Source organism: Callithrix jacchus, chromosome 5 (assembly GCF_049354715.1).
Source record: "Callithrix jacchus isolate 240 chromosome 5, calJac240_pri, whole genome shotgun sequence".
NCBI classification, from domain to species: domain Eukaryota; kingdom Metazoa; phylum Chordata; class Mammalia; order Primates; family Cebidae; genus Callithrix; species Callithrix jacchus.
In genome coordinates, this window is record NC_133506.1 from 73,056,602 (window position 1) to 73,081,679 (window position 25,078).

The window sequence follows — 25,078 nt, forward strand, 5'->3', positions numbered from 1 at the left end:
TCCCAATACTGCAGAAGCTGTGCACGTCACCCTGTGATACTGTTTCTAATATTCAGGGGTGGGAGAAAATGACATTACTCCTGATTAGGCTGGTGCGTAACGTTCCTAATCTCCTGTTCTCACAGAACGATATAGCCTTCCTAATGTCCAGGGAAAAGACGATGATATTGATCCTAATCTCGCATGTGGTGCACATGGTCCCCGTGATATTGTTCCTAATATCTAGAAGGAAAGAGAATATTAGTCTTAATATCGCAGAGGGTGTATACTCCTTTTGTAACGTTGTTACTAATATCTAGCTTCGAAGAATCTCCCCCAGCCCAGGCCTGAGGCCACCTGGCCTGGGGCGAGGCTACTGGGGCTGTAGCTACTGGGAGGTGGGCAAGGGGGGGCCAACTAGGCTGCGCTTCCGGCCACCATCCCAGTCACCATATTACGAGGTGCAGGGCGGCTTGGGAGCTGTTGAAACTCCTAAACTACTTAAGGATTCAGGTGTTGCAAGGCGGTTAAGTTTTGCAGCCAGTGTCCATGGGGCTGCGGCTGGACTAGATTGGGACAGAGGCCTGGGCTTGGGAGTGCAGCTAGCCCAGAAAGATCTGAGAAACCAGAGCAGAGAGCCATGCGGGTGCATTGTGGTCCTCAGAGGCCCCCGTATTCTACTGAGGCTCCGGCTTATGTAGGCCCCGCCCTTCTTGCCCACCCGGAAGCAGCCTTGCCCCGCCCGCGTGGGCCCTGCCCTCAGCAACCAGATAGGCACTCCTCTGGCAGCAGTCCCCTGTCATGCCGATGGCCCACTGCCAGGTGGTGAGCGTGTTCACCACGCTTCGAGGAGTTCAACTGGCCGTGGAACAGCACAATGGCAAGACCATTTTCACCTACTTTACGGGTTCTAAGGACGCTTGAGGGAAAAGCTGGTGACCGGGCTGCGTGCAGGGTGAGGCCGGGATTCGGGGGCTCCTGTCCGGCGGAAAAGGCAGGAAGGTCGAGGCTACAGCCAGAAAGGGGGCTTAGTGGAGGCAGAGTGTCTTGATTCCAAACATCCGCGGGGCAATCTGATCTGTCCCCGTCTCCTCCTATAAAATCCTACCTCGCCCTGCCAAGAGCGCTCTTCTTTTTGCCATTTTACCCGGATGATCTTGGAATCTAGTTCCTTAAAACTTCCCACTTACCCAGTACTATTAGTGTCTTACAGGATGCATGTGTTGGTCAGCAAATGCATGTGCTTTCCATGGTTATGGGCACGGTGGTGCGGTGGGCAAATTGGGACTGAGATTTGGTCTTTACCCTTAATGTGGCTCTAAGACCAGAAGTGAATGCCTAACTTCTGTTGACCTCTTCAGTTAGCTACAGGTTAAAGTCTGAGTATTTACCAAGACTGGGGGAAGGGGAGAGGAACACTGTTTATCAGTGCTTGTAGAGTTGACGTGTCTATTTCAACTTTTTTTTTTTTTTTTAAAGCTGAACCAGTTGTACCAGAGGGGCTGAAGCACGTTAGTGAAGGATGTTCATCTACTGCCAAGTAACAGACAAGCCTTAGTAAGTGGCAATGTGTACTCTACTTCACAGACATGCACAAATTGTAAACTTAGGCGGGAAGGGCCTCAGGGACTCACCTAGTTTCTCTGTTGTACGTTTATGTCTGACAAGTTAAACAATTAGAAACTATTAAATACAAATTTTAAATGCCCACTTGGATTAAATAAGGGTAATTCAACAAATTTGGTCTGCTGTAAACCCAGAACTTAGCTGGCTTTACTTTTATATCTTAGTCATGCTTTAAAACTTTGCACAGGGTAATTAATAGATTAAACCATAGTCCTCAAGGTTTTTTAAGTGTTTGCAAGAACAATGATTACTAAAAAATGTAGGGATATGCCAAACATTAAGCAAACTGGAATAAACCAAGTAAATATTTTTCAGGATCACTTTTTCTTTTGGAATAGTTGGAAAGATCCAAATAATAGCTTCAGAAAAACTTGAAAGTAACAGCAGTGCCTACACTACTTAAGTATGGAACAGTAAGTATCTTTCTTTAAATATGCTGGGCCTGTAATTCACTGTCAAAACTCTTTTAACTTGCTCTGGATCCAACTCTGATTAAGACCTTGACATTGCCTCTCTATTCCATTGCTGTTCAGAGTGCTGCTGAGAGTCCATTCCTATGGCCAATCCCAATAAACTGATAATGTAAATATCTAGCTATTAGGTCTTTCTCATGGTAAGTCACTGTTAACAAATTCTATAATCAGAAAGTAGGCTGACTCATAATTCCTTAAAACACTTGCATCAACAGTTGTTTTCTATGTAATTCATAAGTCTGGTTAAAAAGGGTACCTCCTCTACTTCAGTCGTGCCCCTGGGATCCTAAATTACAGAGTTGAGGGGAAGAAGAGGGTACTGGGCTTGCTGTCTCCTGTTTTAGTCTGTGGAGCTTCCTGGCATTTGGGGTTTAAGTCCCTTGAGCCAAGTATATTGGTGATGCATCATCTTACAGCAAATATCTTGATTCATGAAACTTGTTATAACTGGTTGATAGTTTCTCAATTGAGTAATTTGTCTTCAAAGATTAGTGTCATTCAAGGCAGAACTCATTCCACTCCTGGTAATGTTTTTATAGGAGTAGTTAAGATTAGACTGTTCTTCTCTTACAGCCTCAGAAACTGGTAGAATGAGTGTCTTCAGGCCAACTTTGTGGAAATGTTGTTCTCTGAAGATTAAGGTTTTATGATGGCAATCATGTCTTGATTTCCTGATTTTAGTATCAAAAAACTGTATACTTGCTTTGAATTCATGTTAGCAATAAATGATGTTAAAAAACTGGCATGTGTCTAAACAATAGAGTGCTATTAAAATGCCCATGAACCTTTAGTTTGCTTGTAATAAATATATCTTCAGAAGTAACAGTAAAGGCTCAAAGGAATGTATTATTGAAAGTGACAGAAATGCCTAAAAGCTCCTAAAGATACAGAGGACACCTTCCAAATCTCTAAAAAGATCAGGATCTTTTCAATTCTATGCATCTGCAAAGCAACTGATAGTCCTGAAATCCCTTCTTTGATTTTGGAATGTAGAACCTAACCTCACCACTGAAGGGAAGCACAGTACCTGTAATCCAGCCTCTGCTTAATTCAGGCAGTTTTGTTTCATTTATTAAAAAACAGACTCCTGAGCACTAGAGGCAGTTTGTTTTACAGCTATCTCAACGTGCTTTACTTGGGATGAGGCAGGTGGCAGAGAGGGGCTAGAGAGACTATATAACCTAGTGATGGGAAGAACTCCAACCTGGGAGTCAGTCTCACTGATACTACCACTTACTAGCTGTGTAACCGTAGGCAAGTTAAGTTACTCACCCTGTCCAAACCTCAGTTTTGTCTTCTATCCACAAGGTTCTGAGAATTCAAGGAAGAACTTAACATAGCACCTGGTTTGTGATACCTCCCAAATCAGTGTTAGCTTTCCCAAGTGAACACAAGTATTTGAGGCTCCTCATCTTTGTTCTAAAGTCAAGAGACCAATTAGTAGTTAACCACTAGTTGTCCTGCTGTAACTAGGTCAAGTGAGGTCACAGTGATTCTCAAAGCCACCTTGCAAAGCAGGTAATAGAGGTATTTCCTTTCCTGCAGAATTTAAGAACCTTTATGTAGCTCCTGTCTGGTGATTTAAAGAAGTCGCTGACTCCGCTACTCTCACTACTGAGGTAAGAGTGGTAGAGTAGTTGATCTGAGACACAGTAGGGTTCCAGGAGAAGCCTTGCCCTACTATATAGTCAGGAAAAGCTAGCCTTAGAATTCAGTGTACTTGGTGGCCCACCCCTCCCCCATGCCCCACCGCCTTCTTTATTTAGTCTAAAGCACCTAACTTTTCCATTCTTAATCAGCTGATTATGCTAAATGCTTAAAAAAGAAACACCTTAAAATGCATACGGAAATCAAAGTAGAACACTTCAGGTTTAACAGTGATAGTCTACTGACAATAGAAAGTTAGTTGGATTAAAAAGCACACTAAAGGTTCTGAGGGCTACCTTAATAAAGCTAGACAGGAAGAGCTTTCATTTTTTTTGTCTTCACTGTACATAAGAAATACATTTTATATATATATGTCTTCAGAGCCTCGTCTGTATCCAGTTTTTCATTTCCCCGATGTGTTATTTTGCTGTTGCTGCTCTGCCAAGGCTTGCTGAAGGCGCATCCGCTTCCGGGAATAGTGCTGCCAGTGTAGAATCTGCTGTTCATCAATAAATTTCGCACACTGGGCATTCACCAGCTCCTTTCGGAAGTGTTCATACTGGAGCAGCTCTAACATGTGTAAACACTGAGGGTACCTGGGTTTAAGTTTATAAGTGAATGAACAACATAATTTAAGTAGTAAATAATGCCAAGGTCTAATTCAGTTATTCTCTTAAAAATGATGTTGTAGCCTACCATTTCTATAACATTAACTTAGTACACTCTAGTAGCATAGGATTTTCCCCCTGCATAGTCATCAAAAGTCAGTGTTCAGCAAAATTTTCAAGTAAGAAGGTTTAAGTTCAGAAAGATTAAATTAACTTGCTCAAGACTACAGAACACAGTAACTGGTAAGCAGAGTGAAAATTTAGGGACAAACCTTGCTATTTCCTTCAAGGTGAAGAACATGAACATATTTTAGTAATTGTGTGTTTAATTGATAGTTACTGGTTTTTCCATCAATAGTGATAAAAAGACAACTTTCAGTTTGAGAAAGAGGACTATGCATATACATTGTACTCTTGTCCACAGGGATATACCAATTCTGAAATTAGGTATACTCTAGGATTGGACAAGTAAATATACTGTGGATATGGAGAGCCAAATTTCTGGCTATCAGAAAAGGAGTTATAGACAAGGAAAGGAAAAAGGCTAGAATGAACCCTGTGTTACTGAGCTGGTACTGAAAACTGTATGTACTTAAGGCTTTTAATATATAGAGACATAAACAGATATATATGTGTGTGATGTATACACACACATACATACATATATAGAGTTCTTGAGCTTTGTGTACTGAGAGGGCCTAGAAGCAATGACACTGTGGTACTAATGAACACACAGTGCCTGGTTTCCAAGGAGCAGGTTTCCTTGGAGAAAAGGCCGATTCAGGGATAAGACAGGGAAAGGACAAGATGAGCCTGGAACATTATGTAGTGCCAGAAGAAAAAGTGCTAAAAATTCTTGGGAGGATCAAAAGTATTCAGGAGCCAACTTGAAGGGACTCCTAATGGCCAAATCTGGAAAACTCAGAGAAAGAAAATACATAATTAAAATTCACAGAATGAAAATAAGAACCCAAAAGTCCATACTAAATGGATGTAAATTTCTTTAATAAAATAATAAATAGAAAACAAGGAAAAGTACTTCCCTACAATCAAATTCCAAACTAATAAATGGAGAATGACAGAATTAGAAAATCACCACAGTGAAAATTGTTTCTTCAAAAGCAAGTATCTTCAAAAGATGCTAAAATTAATGGGCAAAAGTATATGTAATATGTTATTTATATAGTCTCAAGGGATTTTCCCATAAGATGCTTATTAAATATACAAGGAAAAATAGTAACTTCATACGGAGAAACCCAGAAGGTACCACCCTCAACCAAGGTATCAAAATTAATATCACCAGCCGTGGGACAAATAGACTTCATGTGACTATAGACATATGACAGATACAAAATCGTTTCTGTCATAGTCATGGCAAAGAAAAGACCACTGAGATTAAAGGAGACTAAGAAAACATGACAATGAATGTAATATGCAGGTCTAGACTGGATCCTGTACTGCATATAGCACACCAGCAGGACAACTGGCAAAATCTGACCCCTGTAGATTAGGTAATAATATTAATGTTCTGATTTTTGCTGATTGTATTGTTAAACATTTGGAATATGTGAGTGAAGAAAATACAGGAGTTCTCTTTACTATTTTTTCAGGTATTTTGTAAGTGAAATGATTTCAAGTTGAAAAGACATAAAAGCATTTACATCAGACAAAATACAGTGAAATATAGGAAGTATGCAGATAAAGCCAAAGTTGTAGAAGTGATATGCAAATGACTAAAGTTTGGAAAATAGGATGCTAAAGCAATGCTTCTAAAACTTTATCCTGTGTCTGAATCACTTCTTAAAATGCAGACTGATTCCGTAGGTCTGCAGTGGGGCCTGAGCTCCGCATTTCTTAAAAGCTGCCAAATGGAACCAATGCTGCTGATCTGAACACCACACTGAATAGAGGGTTTAGTACCATGCTTCTAAGAGAGTAACTTCCAAGGGAGTAAAGGTTTGCTATCTGCATACTAAAAATACACAGTTGCTCTAATTGCTGGCTGCTTATGCTAGAATGCTCTGTTCATACCTGCCCTGGCTAACTCCCTTTCATGACAGCATGAGTAGTTAAAATGACCAGGATGTAAGTTCCAGCCACGTAGCCTTTAACAAGGTACTTAATCTCTCTAAAGTTCAGTTTCTTCAGCTGTAAAGTAATGTGACAACCAAGAGAAGTCTCAAGTAGCATTTGGTCAATAACTAGAATTTAGACAGGCAGCGATTACATCAGAATATATTAGATGACAATAAAGAATCATACTCTGGATAGGCTACAAGTCAACAAGATGAAACAGAAGCAGTAGAAAAGGGAAGTTCTGCATTTGGTGTTTTAAAAAATAAACAAGATAGGGAGAACTCAACAGCATTGATGAAAATAAGAACTGAAGGATTTTAGTTGACATTAATGCTCCCAGCAAGTCAACAATGTGACCCTCTCCCCACCCCCACCCTGACCCCGAAAGTCATATAAACATAAGTTTAATTAATAGAGGTGTATGTCCACCTAAAGAAAAGAAAGGACCTCTGGCCCACTGTACTCTGACCACATTTGAAGGTCTGTATTTAGTTCTTGGCTGAACTGCATACGGTACAACTGCCAAATATCCAAAGGAGGGAACCTGAACTCATGAGAAGTCCAGGCACCATGGCACAATGGCTGAAGGGAGTTGAGAAAAACAGATATAAAAGAGATGTTATAGTGGCAGCTACTGGTTAGCAATGAAGCAGGCCAAGTGGTAGAAAGTCTCTTCCACCAGGTGGAAAGCAGCTAGTAGTGGCAGCTGCTCTCAGCTTCAGCCAGTTGTTTATTGGAAGAATTAAGATCTATGGTTGCTAAATCTTCCAGATTTTAAAGAGTTGCTAGAAATCTGCATTTATTAAATAAAACTTTCTGATCTTTAAATGCTGGCAAGCATTAAAAAAAAAACAACTAAAATCTTGGGCAGACTAAATAAAATGCCCCAAATGGGCTAATTTGCAATCTCTCTTGAATGTAAATATCTGAAAGGCTGCTGTCCTCAAGAGGGTATAGAATGGTTCTAGTTTAATCCAGGGACAAACAGATTGAAGCTACAAGGAGGTATATTATATTATAATATAAGGAAGAACTTTATAACTTCTGGTTAACAATCAAATCAGCTGCTCTTGACAGAGTAACATGCGATCAATGGAAACTTCCAAACAGTGTAGATGACCATCTCTCAGCAACATTGTGGGTAAAATTAAACTTACTGGTGCCTAAGGCTTCCAACACTGAGTCTGTAAATCTACATACATACAACATTTGTTGACATATACTTTTTTTAAAGTCTTTTCTTTGGATTATTAAATGGATAAAAAGCCAGAAAAGATACATATGGTCCTGCAGGCAACACAAGATGTATATGCTTCATGAGTCATCTGTTACTGCACATACAAAAGTGACTTTGAGACAAGTTTGAAACATTTTCCTCTCCAACTTTTTTTTTTTGTAAAGGGTTCACTACTGCTTTCTGACTACCTGCTTAAGACAAAGTAGGGGTGTGAGTTCAAGGTGTAGTTGTTTTTTTACCATTAAAAGGAAATTGCTTTCTGGTTATAATATGCTTCTTCCAACTTAGTAAGCTTTAACAGGAAAGTGTCTGCTAAACAACCTGAATGGTAAACATATATATACACATAAATGAATAAATGGACATGAAGCATTTAGCACTGTTCTTGGCACATAAGGGGCCTTAAAGAAAAGATAGCAGCTCTAAGACTCAGGCAAGACTCCTCCAAACAACCCCAAACACCTTCCTTACAGATACCCTCTTTCTATATTCTTTAATTTCAGCCCATGGCTATGTCACTACATTTACGGATTGTGAGCTCTTCGGGATCAGAAACCTGGCTAGATGGGGAGGGTAAAAGACAGGGTCAGACAAAGCAGAGCCAGATCATAGAGGGGTTTAGCCCAAAAAAGAGAGACTGGATTTTATTCCGCATGGAAAGGAAAGCCATTGAAAGGTTCTAAGCAAAAAAGTAAAGTGTTCTGATTATATTTTTAAGTGATTAAGTTGGCTTCTGTGTAGAAAGCTGTTTTGCTTTGTTTGGTTTGGGAGCAGGAAGGTAAAAGTGGAAGCAGAGATAACCAGGGAATAGATTACTGCAGTGATACAAATTAGAGATGAGGGTGTCTTGTATTAAAGTGGCAACAACTAAACTAAAAGAAGTGGAGAGATTCAAAATATATTTTTGCCAATGTGAAACTAAGAAATCTATTATATAATGAAGTATACACATGCTTAGGATTATAAAAATTAAACTTACTTTAGATACTTGGCATATTCTGGGTCTTTCCAGTAAAGCAAGTATTTAAGATAATTAACAAAAGCTTTGTCTTTGAAGTAACCCCTCTGGGCAAGAACTGAAAAGCATTTAAAAAAAGAAAATCTGTAGGTCAAACCAATTCTTAAACTATGATTTGTTACCCCTAATATAAAGGATCTATTTACATAATACCCCCACCACCAGCACACATCGGATTCAAAACACAAGTCCCAGTGTGCACAATTACATCTATACACCAGCATAAGTGTAATTTCATTCCAGTGAGAATGTGTACAAGTAGATACTATTTTGAATTGCAACTCTTCTGTCAGAAATTAATAGCTACTCAATTGAATGAGGTGCTTAAAAACTTACAATTAAGGTAATTTGGGTTGGCTAGCTAAACATTGCACAAATTCCAACTCCAATTGAAACCGATGTCGATTTCCAGAATCACCTAGGAGACAAGAGAGCAAAAATCATCAAAAATAAAGGTAACTGTATATAATACTCATTTGTATTATATAAGGAAAGAATAAAGAAACCTAATATTGAGATGATCTTCCTAAACTGGGAGTGGGTGGAGATAAACCTGTCTTCGAAATCTAAGAAAAGCGGAGCCTTGATTAAAAGGATTAAGTTAGAAATTTCTCTAAAGTTAAAGAGAAATCATCAAAGAAAACAGCCACACAAACGGAGCAGAATTCCTACCACTCGTGGGCCACTTCGCAGGAATTTTAAGTGATCACTTAGGTAGGCTATAACTGTGACTTCCCCTATTTTAATAATGCGTTGTTAACAGTGATTAAGTTTTGAAAAAGCTACGTGCTGAATCCATTTAAAAAAACTTAGGATACAAGCCTAAAAAGAGACTGCAGAGAGCCTAAAAGATCGTGGAGTGTATGCAGACATGAGAAGCACCAGCAGCAGAATGACACACAAGTCTAGTGACGATATTTCAAACATGCAAGCTCGTGAGAAGCAGAAAACCAATCAAGGAGGGCATGGTTTAACACCCAAGTCCTCTCTTAATCTCGCCCACGCTGGGGAGCTGGTGGTTTTTGAATAGCAAAGATGTGGAATAAACCGAATTAGGAGAACCGCGAAAAGCACCTTGGTCTTTCTAGACGCCACAAGAGCCTTCTCTCCTCCCTGTCCAAATACGAACCTTGCCGAGTGAGGCATGAAAGAAGGCCCGGGGGAAGCGATCTGGGCCTAGGAGAGTTCCATTTGTGAAGAGAGCCACTCACCTGTCTCCAGAGCAACAGTGGCGACCATAACAAACGGAGACACCAACTCGCTACGAGCCCGACAGAGCAAAAGCCCAGAGCGGCGAGGGAAGTTCCGGAAACCACGGCTCCTTCTCCCGGTCTCCGGTCTCCCGGCATTGTGGGATATGGTGCAGGGAGGCTCCGCCCATCCCCGGCCAGCTCCACCCCTGCTGGCTCCCGAACGGCAGGGGGTGGGGACTGGGCCCTGGCAGCGCCCGAGGGAAAGGTGCCGAGTGTTTTAGCCTTCGAAGGACTATGGTACTTCCATGTCATCGTGTTGTGGTGCTCCCATCTGTGGCAGTACAGTAGTTTTCCTCTCTTTTGCCTGTGGTGACGATTGGTGTGTGGGGTGCCCAGAGGCCTCCCTGGCCCCCTCACGCCTGGCAGAATGGCCTCAGCTCGAGGGGACAAGCAGTCTTTGCCCCGGGTGGGAACCCCCTGCTACACAGAGACGTCCATGGTCCGCGTGGAGACCTCGTCCCACCGCGTGGAGCCATCGTCCCAGCGAGTGGAGCCCTCCCAGCGCTGCAGCGAGGGGCCCTCCCTCTCACCGTCAGGAAACCAGCACACTCGCGTCCTCAAGGCGTCCTCCCTGCACGTGGAAACCTCCTTGCAGTGCAAGGAAACGGCCTCCCACCACGTCCGGGCCTCGTCCCTGCAGATGAAGATGTCTCTGCACCGCGTGGAGAGCCCGGCCCCATGGGCCAGACCGGCTGCTTCCCCCCAGAGGGAAAAAATGGCCTGATGAGATGCTGCTTCCCAAAGGCCACCAAGGAGCCAGGGCCCTTAGCCAGGACAGAAAGGCCTCCAGCTGCCAGGTGGACCAATGTTTTTTGGTTTCATGGAAACAGCCCATAAATCAATGTAAGAAACAGCCAAGCCACGGTTCCTGAACACAGCCAAGGTTTATTGACCGTCGTCCTGTAGCATCTTGGACCAGCCTACTTTTGACCCAGTGAATTATTTTCACTTGAAGCCAGCACAAAAGGTTTTCAGGCCCAGGATGCTGTATAAATTGGGTTGATGGACAAAGAGGCTGTTTGAGCCTCTGAGCCAGATGAGTTTGGGATCCAAAGCCCTCAGATGACCTTCACCCCTTAGGAACAGAGACCACACTGAAATCATGACCTGTGGAATGATTCCATGCCTGCTAAAAGGTTGAGAGGCAACAAACAGACTCATAAATTATTAATTGGTCTTTGTTTATGTTTCAAAGTAAATGGGTTTCTTTATGTTAAGTCTTTGTACCTGATACACCTATCCATACACTTTTTTAAGGTAGGTTAGATGTAGTTAAAAATTACAGCAAACCCACCAGCAAGCAAAAATAATCTTAGAAGAGAAAGTGAAAGGAGGTCATTGAAACCTGACCTGAGGTTTGAAGATGGACAAGAGTCATATTTATTGAGAACCTGCTCTGTGCCAGGCACTACAGATGCTCCTCCACTTACGATGGGGTTACCTCCCAATAAACCCATTGTAAGTTGAAAATATGGTAATTTGAAAATGCGCTTACTGTCTACAACCTACTACACATCGTAGCTTAGCCTAGCCTACCTTAAACATGTTTGTCAGACCTACCCTCTGCGGGAGGACTGAGCTCGTTCGGAAAAAACCGGACCGCAGGTTAGAAGAAAGTCTTAAGTTCAGGCTTTATTGAGAGGAAAGAGCCTCTGGGCGGACCAGCAGGGAAGAAGAGGAAAATGGCCGCGCCGCTCAGAGGAGCAGAGTTCTTTTTAGGGGGCTGAAGGGCTGAGGGAGTGGGGAAGCCGAGAGCCGAGGTGGCGGGCAATGGTTGGTCAGTTTAAACCGCTGGGCGGGGAAGCCGGGCAGCGGGAAACTGGGAGGCGGGGAAGCTGGGCGGCGGGAAACTGGGAGGCGGGAAGCCGGGAGGCAGGAAGTTGGGGAGAGCTGATGAGGCGGGCGGTCAGCGGTTGCCGGGCGGGAGGTGGCTGCGGCCAGGCGGGAAGGCTAGAGCGGTATGTAGAGTGAGAGATAAGGGAGCCTCTTTGTGGGGGAGGGAAAGAGCTTTCACGGTAGGGGCAGAGTTTTCCAAACTGTTTAGGACACATTAGCCTAAAGTTGAGCAAAATCATCTAACAAAAAGCTTATTTTATAATCAAATGTTGAATATCACATGTAATTTATTGCTTACGGTACTACAAGTGAGAAATAATGGTTGTATGAGTACTTAAAGTAGTATCTCTACTGAATGTCGCTTTTGTACCATTGGGAACTGTCTGTATTCTGGGAACTTGGACTATACCAGTAAAAAAGGCAAAGACCCAACTCTAGTGGAGCCTACACTCTGGTGAAAAGGAAGACAAGCAATGATGAAAGGAGACAATTTTCTACTGTGATTAGCACTATGAAGGAAATATATGGGTAATGTGATAGAGAATGGAAGTAAGAGATTTCTTTTGATAAAATGGTTAGGGAAGGCCTTACTGATTAGGTGACATTTAATCTGAGCTATGTGTGAGCGAACAGTGATCTGGAAAGGGGGCATTCCAGGCAGAAGGAACAGCAAATACAAAAGGTGGATGGAACAAGTTTTGAATGTTCAAGGAACAGAAAGAAGGCCAGTGTGGCTGGAGTGAGAGAGGGGCAATTATATATACGTGGAAGCAGAATGGAAGACAGGAGATTAAAAGCAAGCAGGGGCCAGTGCACAGAAGGTCTTCTAAGCCACAGTAAAGAGTTTGAGATTTATTCTAAGGTCAACAGGAAAACGTTGGAGGGTTTCCAACAGGGGAATGACATGATGCCATTTACATTTTAAAAATATCCTTCTGGCTTCTGTGTGTAGAACGTGGGACAGTGGTTCTCAATGCAGTGTGATTTTGTCCCCCAGATGATATATGGCAATTTCTAGAGATATTTTAGTGGTGGAAAAGTTGGGGGGCGGTGTACAGAAGGTGCTACTACTACCTGGTGGGTAGAGGCCAGGGATGCCACCTCACATCCTACAGTGCACAGGCCAATACCCCCACCCTCTGCCAACAACGGAGAATCACTGGTCCCAAAATGTCAATAGTGCCGAGGCTGACAAACACTGAGAGTTCTAGCAGTTTGAAAAGCTAGAGCATGGTCCACTGGGGCAGCACCCTACTTCTGCATATCAGGATTGTAGTGAGACCTAAGAAACGGTCATGGAAGAGGGTTACCTCTAAACTTAAAGAGAAGTCATCAAAGAAAACAGCCACAAAAACGGAGCAGAATTCCTACCACTCGTGGGCCGCTTTGCAGGAATTTTAACAGTGATCACTAACGTAGGCTGTAGTAATTGTGGCTTCCCCTATTTTAATAATGCGTTGTAACAATTGTTAACAACGTTAACAATTTAACGTTGTGATTAAGTTTCGCAAAAGCTACGTGCTGAATCTGTTAAGAAAAACTTAGGATGCAAGCTGAAAAAGAGACTGCAGAGAGCCTAAAAGATCACAGAACGTACATATATATAAGAAGCACAAGTAGCAGAATGAAACACAAGTCTGGCAACAATATTTCAAACTTATGCAAGCTCATGTGAGAAGCAGAGAGCCAATCAAGGACACGCTTTAAGACATAAGGAAGACACGCTTTAAGACACAACTCCTCTCCCTTAGTGTCGCCCATGCCGGAGAGCTGGCGGGGTCGTGTTTGAATAGCAAAGATGTGCAAACAAACCAAATGAGGAAAACTGCAGAGTACCTTAGCCTTTCTAGATGCTACAAGAGCCTTCTCTCCTCCCTGTCCACATACCCTGCAGAGAGTGAGGCCTGGAAGGAGGCCCCAGGGAAGCGGGAGAAGCTGTCCGGGCCGAGGAGAGTTCTATCTGGAACGACTCCAGGCTCAAAGAGCTACTCACCTGTCTCCATAGCGACGGCAGTGGCCAAAACAAATAGACACTGAATCAACACCAGCCCAACAGAGCAAAAGCCAGGAGGGGCGGAAGCAGTTCCGGAAACCACGGCTCCCTCTTCCGGTCCCGGGGCATTGTGGGATATGGGGGCGGTGGCTCAGCCCAGGCTGGCTCTCTAATAGCAAGGGTTTGGTGCCAGGCTGTGGGAGTGCCAGAGGGGCAGGAGCCCAGGGAGGCAGAGAGTTTTACCCTCAAATGGAGTGAGTCCTGGCTGGGCGCGGTGGCTCACGCCTGTAATCCCAGCACTTTGGGAGCCCGAGGCGGGTAGATCACGAGGCCAGGAGACCAGCTTGGCCAAGATAGTGAAACTCCATCTCTACTAAAATACAAAAGTTAGCCGGGCGTGGTGGTGCGCGCCTGTAATCCCAGCTACTCGGGAGGCTATGGCAGGAGAATTGCTTGAACCCGGGAGGTGGAGGTTGCAGTGAGCCAAGATCGCGCCACTGCACTCCAGCCTAGGCGAAGAAGCGAGATTCCGTCTCAAAAAAAAAAAAGGATGTGGGGGGAGGGGAAATGAGTCCCAGAGTCTGGCACAAGGAAGACAAGTGTGCAAAGTTGGTGGAATGAATTCAGTAGCCTAAATATACCTTCCTCAAGCACCACGGCAGACTGGGTCTCCTTGCCTACTTCACCCTCTCCTGCAATCCAACTTGTGAGGCGTGTGTGTGTGTGTGTGTGTGTGTGTGCACGCACCCGCACTTGCCTTTAGAGGTTGGCTTCCCAGCCATCCAGACTTGCCCCAAAGTCCGTGGCACACGCGCGCATTACTCTTTTCCCCACCTCGTCTGCCTGTTGTACCAGGCTTTGATTCCTTCTTCCTGCGTGTTTTGGACAGCAAACCCGCAGGTGGCACACAGTAAGCGCTTAATAAATGTCCCGGCTACGCGATCTCCTTGGAATTGAGGGGATGCTCCTGTGCGCCCCTCGTTGCACAGAGTTCCCTTGTCTGGAAACTCAGCGGTCACCGGAGGGGCCGTCGGTCCTCCCATATTTCTCTATTTTAAACAGCCGTTTCAAGCGCCAGCGTTGTTGGATCTCTGACCTTTCGGGCTTTATCGCCTGGGGTGGGGTGGGTGGTGAGAGGGAAGGGTTGGGAAGCCAAGACAGGAGAACACTCCCGATTTCCCGACATCCCATCATATATCATATCAACCTGGGGTTCCACCGGGCCCTGTTACTTTTTTTTCTTCCACCAACCCCAAATTCCCATCACTGGTCTAGTTCTCTCCCAGTTCCCCAAATCCGGATGTCTGTCCCAGGGAACTTCAAAGAAACTTGCCCGAATGAGGTCCGCCCCTCTTCCGACCTCCCAGACCTCTCTTCCTGCCTCCCCTGGTGTCACCTGAGCTCCCTCACTTCACCTCCCTCTAAACAAAAATCCGGCGCAGTCAGTTCTAGACCCTGAGCATTTTCCTCGTCCTTGCCCAATATCCGCCCCGCCCCCGACCGCCCTTGAACCTGCTAAGCCCTGCTGCCCCCACCTCCATGCTCTTGCTCCGAGCTTCGGAGAAAGAAAATGCGCACGGAGCAGGTGGCTCTGCAACACCACGGTGAGGGAACGGAGGACAGAAGGTGGAAAGGCGAACTCCTTCTTCCCTTCTTCCCTCCCTAGGGTGGGCAGCTGGTGACACACAGTAAACGCTCAATAAATGTTTCCGCTACTCTATCTCCTTGGAAATTCCGGGATGCTCCTGAGCGCCAGCTCTCGCGCCTGGAAACTCTGCGGTCGCCTGAGCGGTTAAATCCTCCTGCTTTCTCGATTTTAAAAGCCGTTTCACATCTCCAGCGGCCAGGCCACCTCTGCTGCAGACCTTCCAAGCCCTTCTGAAGCCAGAAGGATTTCTCCCTAATTCACTCCCGCTGCTTAACACGTTTGAATGGCTCCTGCTTGTTCTCGAGACCAAATTCAAAGCCCTTGGGGCTACCTTCAAGAGCCTCCCGATCTGCTGACCCCTCACGCCTGGGCTCTGAGCTCCAGCTCCACGATGCTGCTGGCCTTCCCTTACCCTCTGTTCTGTCCCTGCCTGGCACGCCTTTCCCCTGCCTACCCTCTCACTATTCCTGGCTGAGTCCTCCCCACCTCCAGGTCTCCGGGAAGGCTGTCCCCAGGCCGGTGGGGCCCCTGAAGGTCCTCAGCCTCAGGGGAGGGGGTCGCACAGCGGGAATTGCCACCCGCAAGTCCCGGCTTCACGGCGCGCTTGTCCAGGGCACGGCTCCGGGTTCCCAGCGCCCAGCCCAGGGCTTAGCACAGTCAATGACCACAGGGAAGAGAAAGTGAAGGAAGGAGCAACCCTTCTACCTGCTGCCCCCGTCCCCTCAGAACCGCGTCCTCCCCCTTCCCCCTCACACACACACACACACACACACACACACACACCCGCTCTCTTCAAGCCGCTTTTTCAGAGGCTCCGAGGAAGGGCGTGGGCACTGGAGGGCTTAGCCGAGTGCCCCTTGGCCAAGCCCCACCGGGTCTGAGCCTCTGCTGTGCCAGCCCACGGGAGACCAAAGTCAAGGTGAAAGTACCAGAGTACCTGGGGCCTCTGCTGTTTGTAAAACTGCACAAATGGCACCTCCTCCAGGGCGACGCCTGGTTCTGCAGCTGGATCGAAGTCAGGTTCCCTTGTTACCGCTGGGTGGAGGGCGACGAAGTCCTGAGCCCTGGTGAGCGCGGGGCTGGGGATGTCCGGAGGCCTCTGGGGTGCGAGAGAAGCTGGGAAGATGCGGGTGTGGAGAAGAGGGTGCAGGATGGGGGTGCTGGAACCTGAAACTCAGGGGTCTTCGGGGGTGTCGAAGGGGCAGTGGTTGCAGCTGGCACCGAGTGGCTGGAGGCTGGGGAAGGGTCATGGTGCTTGAAGGGGCAGGGGCCACACAGAAGGAAGGGGTGATCAGGCTTTCCTGGCAGGGAGGAGAAGAGGCTCACAGAAAAAGTCATTGGCCAAGCCCTCCCCTCTCCTAGGCCACACTGTGGTCGGCGACCCTCAAGGCCTGTTCAGGAAACACCGAGAAGAGGAGCTGGAAGAGAGAAGGAAGCTGAACCGAGAGCCCTCCTCCCCTGACCCCACGGGAGCTCCTGATGCCTCCAGCACCCCTGCCTGATTTCACTCCTGCCCCACAGGTGGGGAAACTGGAATGATGGGTTAATTCTGAATGTGGCTGGGGCCAAACTATGTGACCTCCCTGTGGATGAGCGATTTCTGGAAGACAAGAGTTGACTTTGAGGCTTCTCTGGCCAAGGTGTGAGAGCAAGGGAAGCTGGGTGAGAGGGAGGTGGAAGGCGAGGGACTTATGGACTGCACTGCACTGCACTGGCCCAAGACAGGTGTCTGTGGTTTTAATGTTGGAGTCTCAGAATGATGCTCAAACCCTTTGCCCCATCCTTCCCTGAAGGCTGGCCAACCTTGCTATCAAAGACTCTTTAAATATTCTGACTTGCTGGAAGGATCTGGATGACTTCAACCAGATTTTCTGGTGCTACCAGAGCAAACTAGCAGGTCAATCCCCCCACCCTGATACATCTCCTAGGACCCTTACCCCTAGATCTCACTCAATCCAGGGGAATTGGAAGAACCAGAGTGGGGAGACCAGAGACTTGGGTCCTCTGGTGGGTTGGAGTCAAGAGGGAATGTTTGATGAGGTTGGAAGAACCAAGAACTCAGATCCCACAACTTGCTGAACAGCTGCCTTCCCCAGAGTATATGCAGCACCCCTGGAAGGAAAATGCCTTATTTGGGTACCAGTTTCTTAATGACGCCAACCCCATGGTGCTGAGGTACTCTAGTCACCTTCCTGCCGACCCGTGTTCCCTCCAGGCATGGAGGAACTGCAGGCCTAGCTGGAGAAGCAGCTGGAGGTATGGACATCAGAGCCCTGAGGAGGCTCAACAGTGAAGTGAGGCGGGCTGACATCAATGATGCCGCTGCGGGACCCACTGTGGGCCTGGCTTGCTGCCAGCAACAAGGAGGGATTCTGCAGGAGAGGCCCTGAGGGATCCTGGAGAAGCTCAGCTGCACAGCCTCCTTTCCACACAAAAGTAGCGTTCTGCGGAGGAATGGTGTGCAAGGTGGAATGGTTGATAGAAACAGGGTCAAACAAAGAAACGTGACTGGGCCTTGGTGCTAGGGATTAAGGGAGTGTGCAGAGTGTGCAGAGTCAGAGTGCTGTGGCTGTTAATCAGGAGGCAACGTGGAACAACAGAGAGGAAATTCATGGGATTACAGGGCAGTTAGGCTTGGATGTAAACACTGGTTCTGCTATTTGTAAGCTGTGTAACCTCAGCTTACCTTTTTGATTATCTGTTTTTACTTCTGTAAAATTGAGGCTCATTCAACTATGTATAAAAATTATAAGGCTGGGCACAGTGGCTCATAACCTGTAATTCCAGCACTTTGGGAGGCTGAGGCAGGAGGATTGCCTGAGCCCAGGAGTTGGAGGCCAGCCTAGGCAACATGGTGAAACCCTCTCTACAAAAATGAAAGAATTAGCGCCTGTCATTTCTGGTGTAATGGCATGCACCTGTAAGTCCCAGCTACTTGAGAGGCCGAGGTGGAAGGATCACCTGGGCCCAAGGAAGTTAAGGTTGCAGCAAGCCATGGTGATCCTGCTCCTCCACTCCAGCCTGGGCAACAGAGAAGACCCTGGCAAAAAAAAAAAAAAAAAAGATATGAGGCAATAAGACATGATCCACCACCTAGTACAAAGTAGGTGATGGAGACAAATCAGCTCCCCTCTCTCTCTTCTGCCTTGGAGGAATCAGAGTAGGAAGAAGATGCCTTATGCTGACAGCAGCCCTTGACCTCTTCCCCCACCCAGGGAGCACACTGTTTGAAGCTGACTTCTCCCAGCTGGATGGGATCCAGGCCAACATCATTCTTTGTAGCCAGCAGCAACTGGCTGCCCCTCTGGTCATGCTGAAGCTGAAGGCTGATGAGAAACTCTTGCCCATGGTCATCCAGGTGAGAGGACTCAGGATTTCTGCTCCCAGTCTCCAGCCTTCTCAGCTCAGCCCCATGTTGAAATGCACTGAGCACCATCTGCAAAAGCGCTGGGCTAAGGCATCGGGAAGACCTGAAAGAAGAAATGCACCAAGTATCTGATCTGAAGCCTTGCAGTGTAGCTGAAGACACAGACTGGACCAGTCTGCAGAAGCTCCAGGACTGAGGAAGTCCCTGAGGACAGAGAGAGCCCAGGAGGGATCAGGGGAGGTGGGTGTCACGAGCCTTAGAGGAGGGCCAGGTCTCAGACAAGCAGGAGGGAGAGGAAGGACCCATCCTCAGGGACAAGATGAACTGGGTAGAAGCTGAGGTAGAGGAGTCATGAGAGTCTTAGGGGACAGTTGGACTGGGGGTCAGACTAAACCAGGCTAAGGAGAATGAGGTGGGGAGCTGGAGAAGGCGGTGCTGAAATGTGCTGTGGGCACATGGTGTGGGCAGTCATGTTTAGGATGAGTTAGAGAGGGGAGATGCTAGAAATGGGGATTAGGGTGATATACTCCGGTACTGGCCCCAGGAAGAGGGGAGCTCACATGTGGGTAGTGACCGTCAGGATGGAGAGGATAGATGGATGCGAGTGCAAAGAGAGATCAAGGAGAGAGGAAGGGGAAGCCAGGCCAGGTGCCTGCAGAAATAGCACAGATAAAGAGGACGGGGTGCTCAGGTAGGCTTTTGTCTGGCCAATGTTGAGGTAAATGGAAGACATTGAAATTGCCCAGCAGGCAGCTGAAAACTAGAGATGTGTAGAGGTGGGACTCCTTTGTACAGAGGTGGGACTAAAAGATGAGATTTTAAAATAAGAGTGTGGGATGAAGGAAGCAGGCAGTTTGAAACTTCCATACTAGGGGGACTGAAAGGGGAAGTGGAGGCTGGAGGAGGCCCTAAGGGGCAGTTTCTGCAGAATGCTGGAGGCAGAGCAGCTTGCAGGGTGCAAGGGAGGCAATGCAGCCAGTGAGCGGGAGGAAAGGGCGGGGAGAAAATAGTAGCTACGGGGAGCGGGGAGCGGCAGCAGTGAGATGGGGAAAGCAAAACACCTTTGGAGGACAAGGGCGAGGTTAAACACTCAGGGGAGGGGATCAGATTGCTGAGTGCCTGGCACTGATGCCTTCTCTCCCCACGTCTTGCCTTTGTTCAAGCTCCAACTGCCCAGCACAGGATCCCTACCACCTCCGCTTTGCTCGCCCATGGATCCTCCAATGGTCTGGCTTCTGGCAAATGCTGAGTGCATAACTCTGACTTCCAGCTCCATGAGCTGTGGTCTCATCTTCTGAGGGGACACTTGATGGCCGAGGTCATTGCTGTGGCCACCCTGAGGCGCCTTCCATTGATAAGTCCTATCTTCGGTGTAACACCTTATTCCCTTTTCTTCTGTATTCAGCTGAATACTTGATGGGGACCTTTGTTTCTCTAGAGTTATCTTTCTGTACAATGCTCTCAATTTCAGCATGCTGCCCTGTGAATTCTGGCTGTATTGGCCTCCCAGTACTGTCAGCTCTTTCTGTCTCCTTAAATCAAAGATGGTAGGACTCTTCTGGGGTTCCTTCTTCCTACTCTGCAGCTGGGAAGTTTCTCCAGGCAGTAAGCTGGGGCAATTGTGGGACCCACTTTTGTCTGTCTTATTTCAGGCAAGAGGGTAAATCCAGTTCCTTGTCCTTCACTCCAGCTGAAAGTCTCTTCCTCATTATTTTATATACATTTTGTTGAAGATTAACTTCATAATTTAGTTTTTAGATGACAGAATATCAGACAGGACTGTGACTACATTTATGGAGTGGTGACTTTTGGGACCTCATGTATCCCTTTTCTCAAGAAGAGACTAATAGAATCTTTATTTCTATGAAGAATCATTGCATTGTGTGAGATAGAAAAGAACATTTTTTTCTTTTTAGTCTGGAAGTTGAAATATAATACTGATTAACCAATAGAATTGACTGTGGCAGTTAGACTGTGCCTTGGCTCTAACCCTCTACCTTCTATACTCAGCTTCATGCTAAGGCCAGGTCTCTGCAAACCGGATTTCTGCCTTGCCACCTGGCTCCATGTTGAGCTCATACCAGCAACTACTTCACCCTGGTAACAGCAGTTCCTTCTCTTAGTGGCAGCTGAATCCATGTTGCAACTTTCTAATATTTGAAGAACCCATTTTATTGGATCCCTGTTCAGAATACCGGTACCAGCCAGCTGGCACCCCTTATCAAAGTCTGACTTGCAGCTCTCCAGGGCCCTTCCTCCAAGTTTCTAAAGTTTTAGTAATTCTAAGTTCTGTTCTTTCCTGTCTACCAGTGGGGTTGAGCATCTTTTCAGATGCGTATTGCTACGGTGAGTTTCCTTTTCTGAGACTTCTTTGTTCATATCTTTGCTTGTTTTTCTTCTTTCATGTCTGTTTCTTACCCGAGTCCTTTAAATATTCTGAATACAAAGTCTCACTTATTTGCATGCAAACCTCTTCTCAAAGTTTTTGGCTTTCTCCCATATTTGAAATTTTTTTTTTTAAGTTTCAAAAGACAGTTTCTCAGCTTTCTCCATATGCCTTTATCTTACTGGATACAGGAAAAGAAGTTCTAATTAAAGATTATTAGATTTATTAAACGACAGTTAAAGGCCCTTGGGTTCCTTTCCTCCAGGGTTGACATTAGCTGAGTGCGTAGGTAACTGCTTTCTAAGAAGTCATAATCTCATTAAAATTCATCAAGAAATTGCTCAAGCATTTAATCAGACATACAATTGATTTCCAAGAAGAGTTTTGTGGCTTATATTCCCAAAACATCCTTGTCCTAGCCAGCGTGTGGGACAGTCTTTTCTTCTTACAGCATATATGTTTTATGAAAACTTGTATTTCAGTACATATGTACTATATCTTGAAGCAAACTTTATTTTTGACTGTGTGTCACTGTCCATGAGGTTTGAACAACACCGCTGTTCTTAAGAGCTGAGATCTAATCAAGGCTTCAGGAATTCCTGGGGTCCCTGAACCTGTCCTTGCAGGTAATAAACCTCTCTATCTTTGCTGTCACCTAGGGGAGGTTTTCCTGGATGTCCACACGGACATCCTGCATAGCTGTTACACTCAGAAGTCTATCCATCCCAGGTCTGCTTTTTGCCTCATAAGATTTCATTTGCAAAAGGATTCCAATGTTGAAACAAAATCTTTGAACATCAGCAAGCTAATCTAATCCCATTGTTTTCCTGTCGGGAAACTGAGGCTCTGAGTGAAAACACCTTGCCAGTTATATGGCATTTGGCCCACCTGCAGTGGCACTGCCCCCACCAGTCTACTAGAGTAGCAAAGATTTCACCATGGAAACTCATGTACTTAGTGTTAATGGCCTGTCCACATTTCCCTTTGAAAAGACCAGGAGAAGCTGGGCATGGGGGCATGCACCTGTAATCCCAGCTACTCGAGAGGCTGAGATGGGAATTGCTTGAACCAGGGAGGTGGAGGTTGCAGTGAACTGATATCGCACCACTGCACTCCAGCCTGGGTGAGAGAGCAAGACTCCATCTCAAACAAAATAAAACAAAACAAAGCAAACAAACAAAACAAAAACAAGAAAATAAGAGCTAGGTGTGGTGGTGGGTACCTATAATCCCAGCTACTTGGGAGGCTGAGGAAGAGAATTGTTTGAACCTGGGAGGCAGAGGTCACAGTAAGCAGGGATCATACCACTGCACTTCAGCCTGGGTGACAGAGCAAGACTCCATCTCAAAAAAAAAAAAAAAAAAAAAAAAAAGAGCAGGAGAGAAGGTCTAAGTGGTTAAATTGCTCCTTAGTGTATATTCATTGATCAGATTCTTTTGCCAGATCCAAGGCTATGTCACCCATTAGTCATGATAGGGTATAGTCCAAGACCTGTGAATTTTTCGAGGGCCTGCAAAAATGGTTGAGGCTCGGAAAATGCATTGGCTTCAAAATACAGAAAGAAAAGAAGCTGGACATGGTGGCTCACACCTTTAATCCCAGCTCTCTGGGAGGCCAAGTCTGGCAGATCATGAAGTCAAGAGATCAAGACCATCCTGGCCAACATGGTGGAACCCCGTCTCTACTAAAAATACAAAAATTAGCTTGGTGTAGTGGCACATACCTGTAATCCCAGGTACTTGGGAGGCTGAGGCAGGAGGATCACTTGAATCTGGGAGGTGGAGGTTGCAGTGAGCAGAGATCGCACCACTGTGCTCCAGCCTAGTAACAGAGTAAGGCTCCATCTCAAAAAGAAAAAAGAAAGAAAGAAAATTGAAATTAGATCCCTGGTGTTGAAGATGGGACCTCGTAGGAGGGGGTTGTACTATGGGGGTGGATCTCTCATGAATGGCTTGAATTGAGTTCTTGCAGAATTGAGTTCTTGCAGAATTGAGTTCTCACTCCTGGTTCCAGCGAAATAATGCTGTTAAAAAGAGTCTGGCTTTTGGTCTTCAGCTCAGAGGAGCCAAGGTGAAACTTTCTTCCGTCATCCTGAGTCCTGGTTCATCCGACACCGGCTCATCCTGCCGAAGTTCAACCCCAACGAGATCAAAGTATATACCTGAGGTGCACTGGGGGTGAAGTCGGTGCCACTTCTGCGCTGGCCCCCAAGATCGGCCCCCTGGGTCTGTCTCCAAAAAAGGTTGGTGATGACATTGCCAAGGCAACAGGTGACTGAAAGGGCCTGAGGATTACAGTGAAACTGACCATTCAGAACAGACAGGCCCAGATTGAGGTGGTGCCTTCTGCCTCCGCCCTGATCATCAAAGCCCTCAAGGAACCACCGAAGATAGAAAGAAACACAAAAACATTAAACACAGTGGGAATACCACTTCTGATGAGATCGTCAACATCGCTCCACAGATGTGGCACCAATCTTTAGCCAGAAAACTCTCTGGAACCATTAAAGAGATCCTGGGGACTGCCCAGTCTGTGAGCTGTAATGTTGATGGCCGCCACCCTCATGACACCATAGATGACATCAACAGTGGTGCTGTTCAATGCCCGGCTAGTTAAGAGGCACACAGGAAAATATTTCAATAAAGGATCATTAAAAAAAAAAGAGGCTGACACCTCCCTCCTCTCTTGCTCCTTTGCTCTCTCCTTGTGATGCCTGTTCCCCTTCACCTTCCACCATGAGTAGAAGCTGCCTGAAGCCCTCACCAGAAGCATATGCTGGTGCCATGGTTCTTGCACAGCCTGTAAGATTGTGAACCAAACAAATCTGTTTACTTTATAAATAACCGAGCGCCACGTGTTCCTTTATAGCAATGCAAAATGGACTAAGACAGTAAGTCCTAATGTGCATAAACTGTAGTGTGCATCATATGATATGGATCAGGATCTCCAAAAATAAGAACATGTAGGACCTAGGAAGGCATCTCTGGAAAGGTGTCTACAGATATCTGGGCTCTGCGGAGATGACAGTGTGGAGCCTTCTCTCTAAAAGGTGTAAGACTGATAGATTCGGCACAGCATTTGGTCAGGAGTGGCCTAAGGCAATATATTTCTTTTTTTTTTAATTTTATTTTTAATGTAATTTAATCCATTTTTTTTTTTTTGAGATGGAGTCTTGCTCTGTTGCCCAGGCTGGAGTGTAATGGTGCAATCTTGGCTCACTACAATCTCTGCCTCCTGGGTTCAAGGGATTCTCCTGCCTCGGCCTCCCGAGTAGCTGGGATTACAGGTGTCCACCAGCATGCCCAGCTATTTTTTTTGTATTTTTAGTAGAGACAGGGTTTCACCATGTTGGTCAGGCTGGTCTCAAACTCCTGACCTCAGGGGATCCACCCACCTTGGCCTCCCAGAGTGCTAGGATTACAGGCGTGAGCCACTGTGCCTGGCCCATTTCTTCCCGTTGACCGAGAAATTGCTATGATGAGTAGGTGACCTCAGATAAGTTAATTCATCTCACTGGGTCTTATCTTCCCCACTGTTAAATGAGGTCTTTGGACACATCTTTTTATTTTTCTTTTTTTTGAGACAGAGTCTCATGCTGTCACCAGGCCGGAGTGCAGTGGTGCAATTTCTGCTCACTGCAACCTCCAACTCCCTGGTTCAAGCGATTCTCCTGCCTTAGCCTCTCAAGTAGCTGGGACTATAGGCACAAGCCACCATGCCCAGCTAATTTTTAGTAGAGATGGGGTTTCACCATGTTGGCCATCATGGTCTCAAGCTCTTGACCTCGTGATCTGCCCACCTCAGCCTCTCAAAGTGCTGGGATTACAGGAGTGAGCCACCGCGCCCGGCTGGACACATCTCTTAATCTGTGATTCCTGAAGTGAGAAATGCAGGTCCCTGCTGGGGTGCAAGGTAATGTTAGTCAATATAG

The 25,078-nt window shown here is 46.2% G+C and overlaps 1 protein-coding gene and 2 pseudogenes across 9 annotated transcripts; 2 read left to right on the forward strand and 1 right to left on the reverse strand.

Moving 5' to 3' along the window:
* Positions 1-702: 702 nt before the first annotated feature.
* C5H17orf100 (chromosome 5 C17orf100 homolog) lies at positions 703-12,352 on the forward strand. 8 transcript variants are annotated; one of them, XM_078372822.1, is made up of 5 exons: positions 703-934; positions 1,459-1,536; positions 1,921-2,018; positions 2,652-3,697; positions 4,107-12,352. In XM_078372822.1, the coding sequence occupies exon 5, from the start codon at positions 10,285-10,287 to the stop codon at positions 10,639-10,641; it is 357 nt and encodes a 118-aa protein (XP_078228948.1). In that variant the 5' UTR covers positions 703-934; positions 1,459-1,536; positions 1,921-2,018; positions 2,652-3,697; positions 4,107-10,284; the 3' UTR covers positions 10,642-12,352. The 8 variants fall into 8 exon arrangements, with proteins under 8 accessions (XP_078228948.1, XP_078228949.1, XP_078228945.1 ...); XM_078372823.1 differs by having other exon boundaries at positions 3,624-3,697; XM_078372819.1 differs by having other exon boundaries at positions 2,652-12,352.
* LOC144582563 (mediator of RNA polymerase II transcription subunit 31-like) lies at positions 1,724-13,897 on the reverse strand (annotated as a pseudogene). Its single transcript, XR_013535535.1, has 4 exons — positions 13,747-13,897; positions 9,001-9,082; positions 8,626-8,722; positions 1,724-4,321 (listed from the first exon to the last, which is right to left on the reverse strand). The product of XR_013535535.1 is annotated as a mediator of RNA polymerase II transcription subunit 31-like (transcript).
* Positions 13,898-18,475: 4,578 nt separating this feature from the next.
* LOC100894449 (large ribosomal subunit protein uL11-like) lies at positions 18,476-24,239 on the forward strand (annotated as a pseudogene).
* Positions 24,240-25,078: the final 839 nt, after the last annotated feature.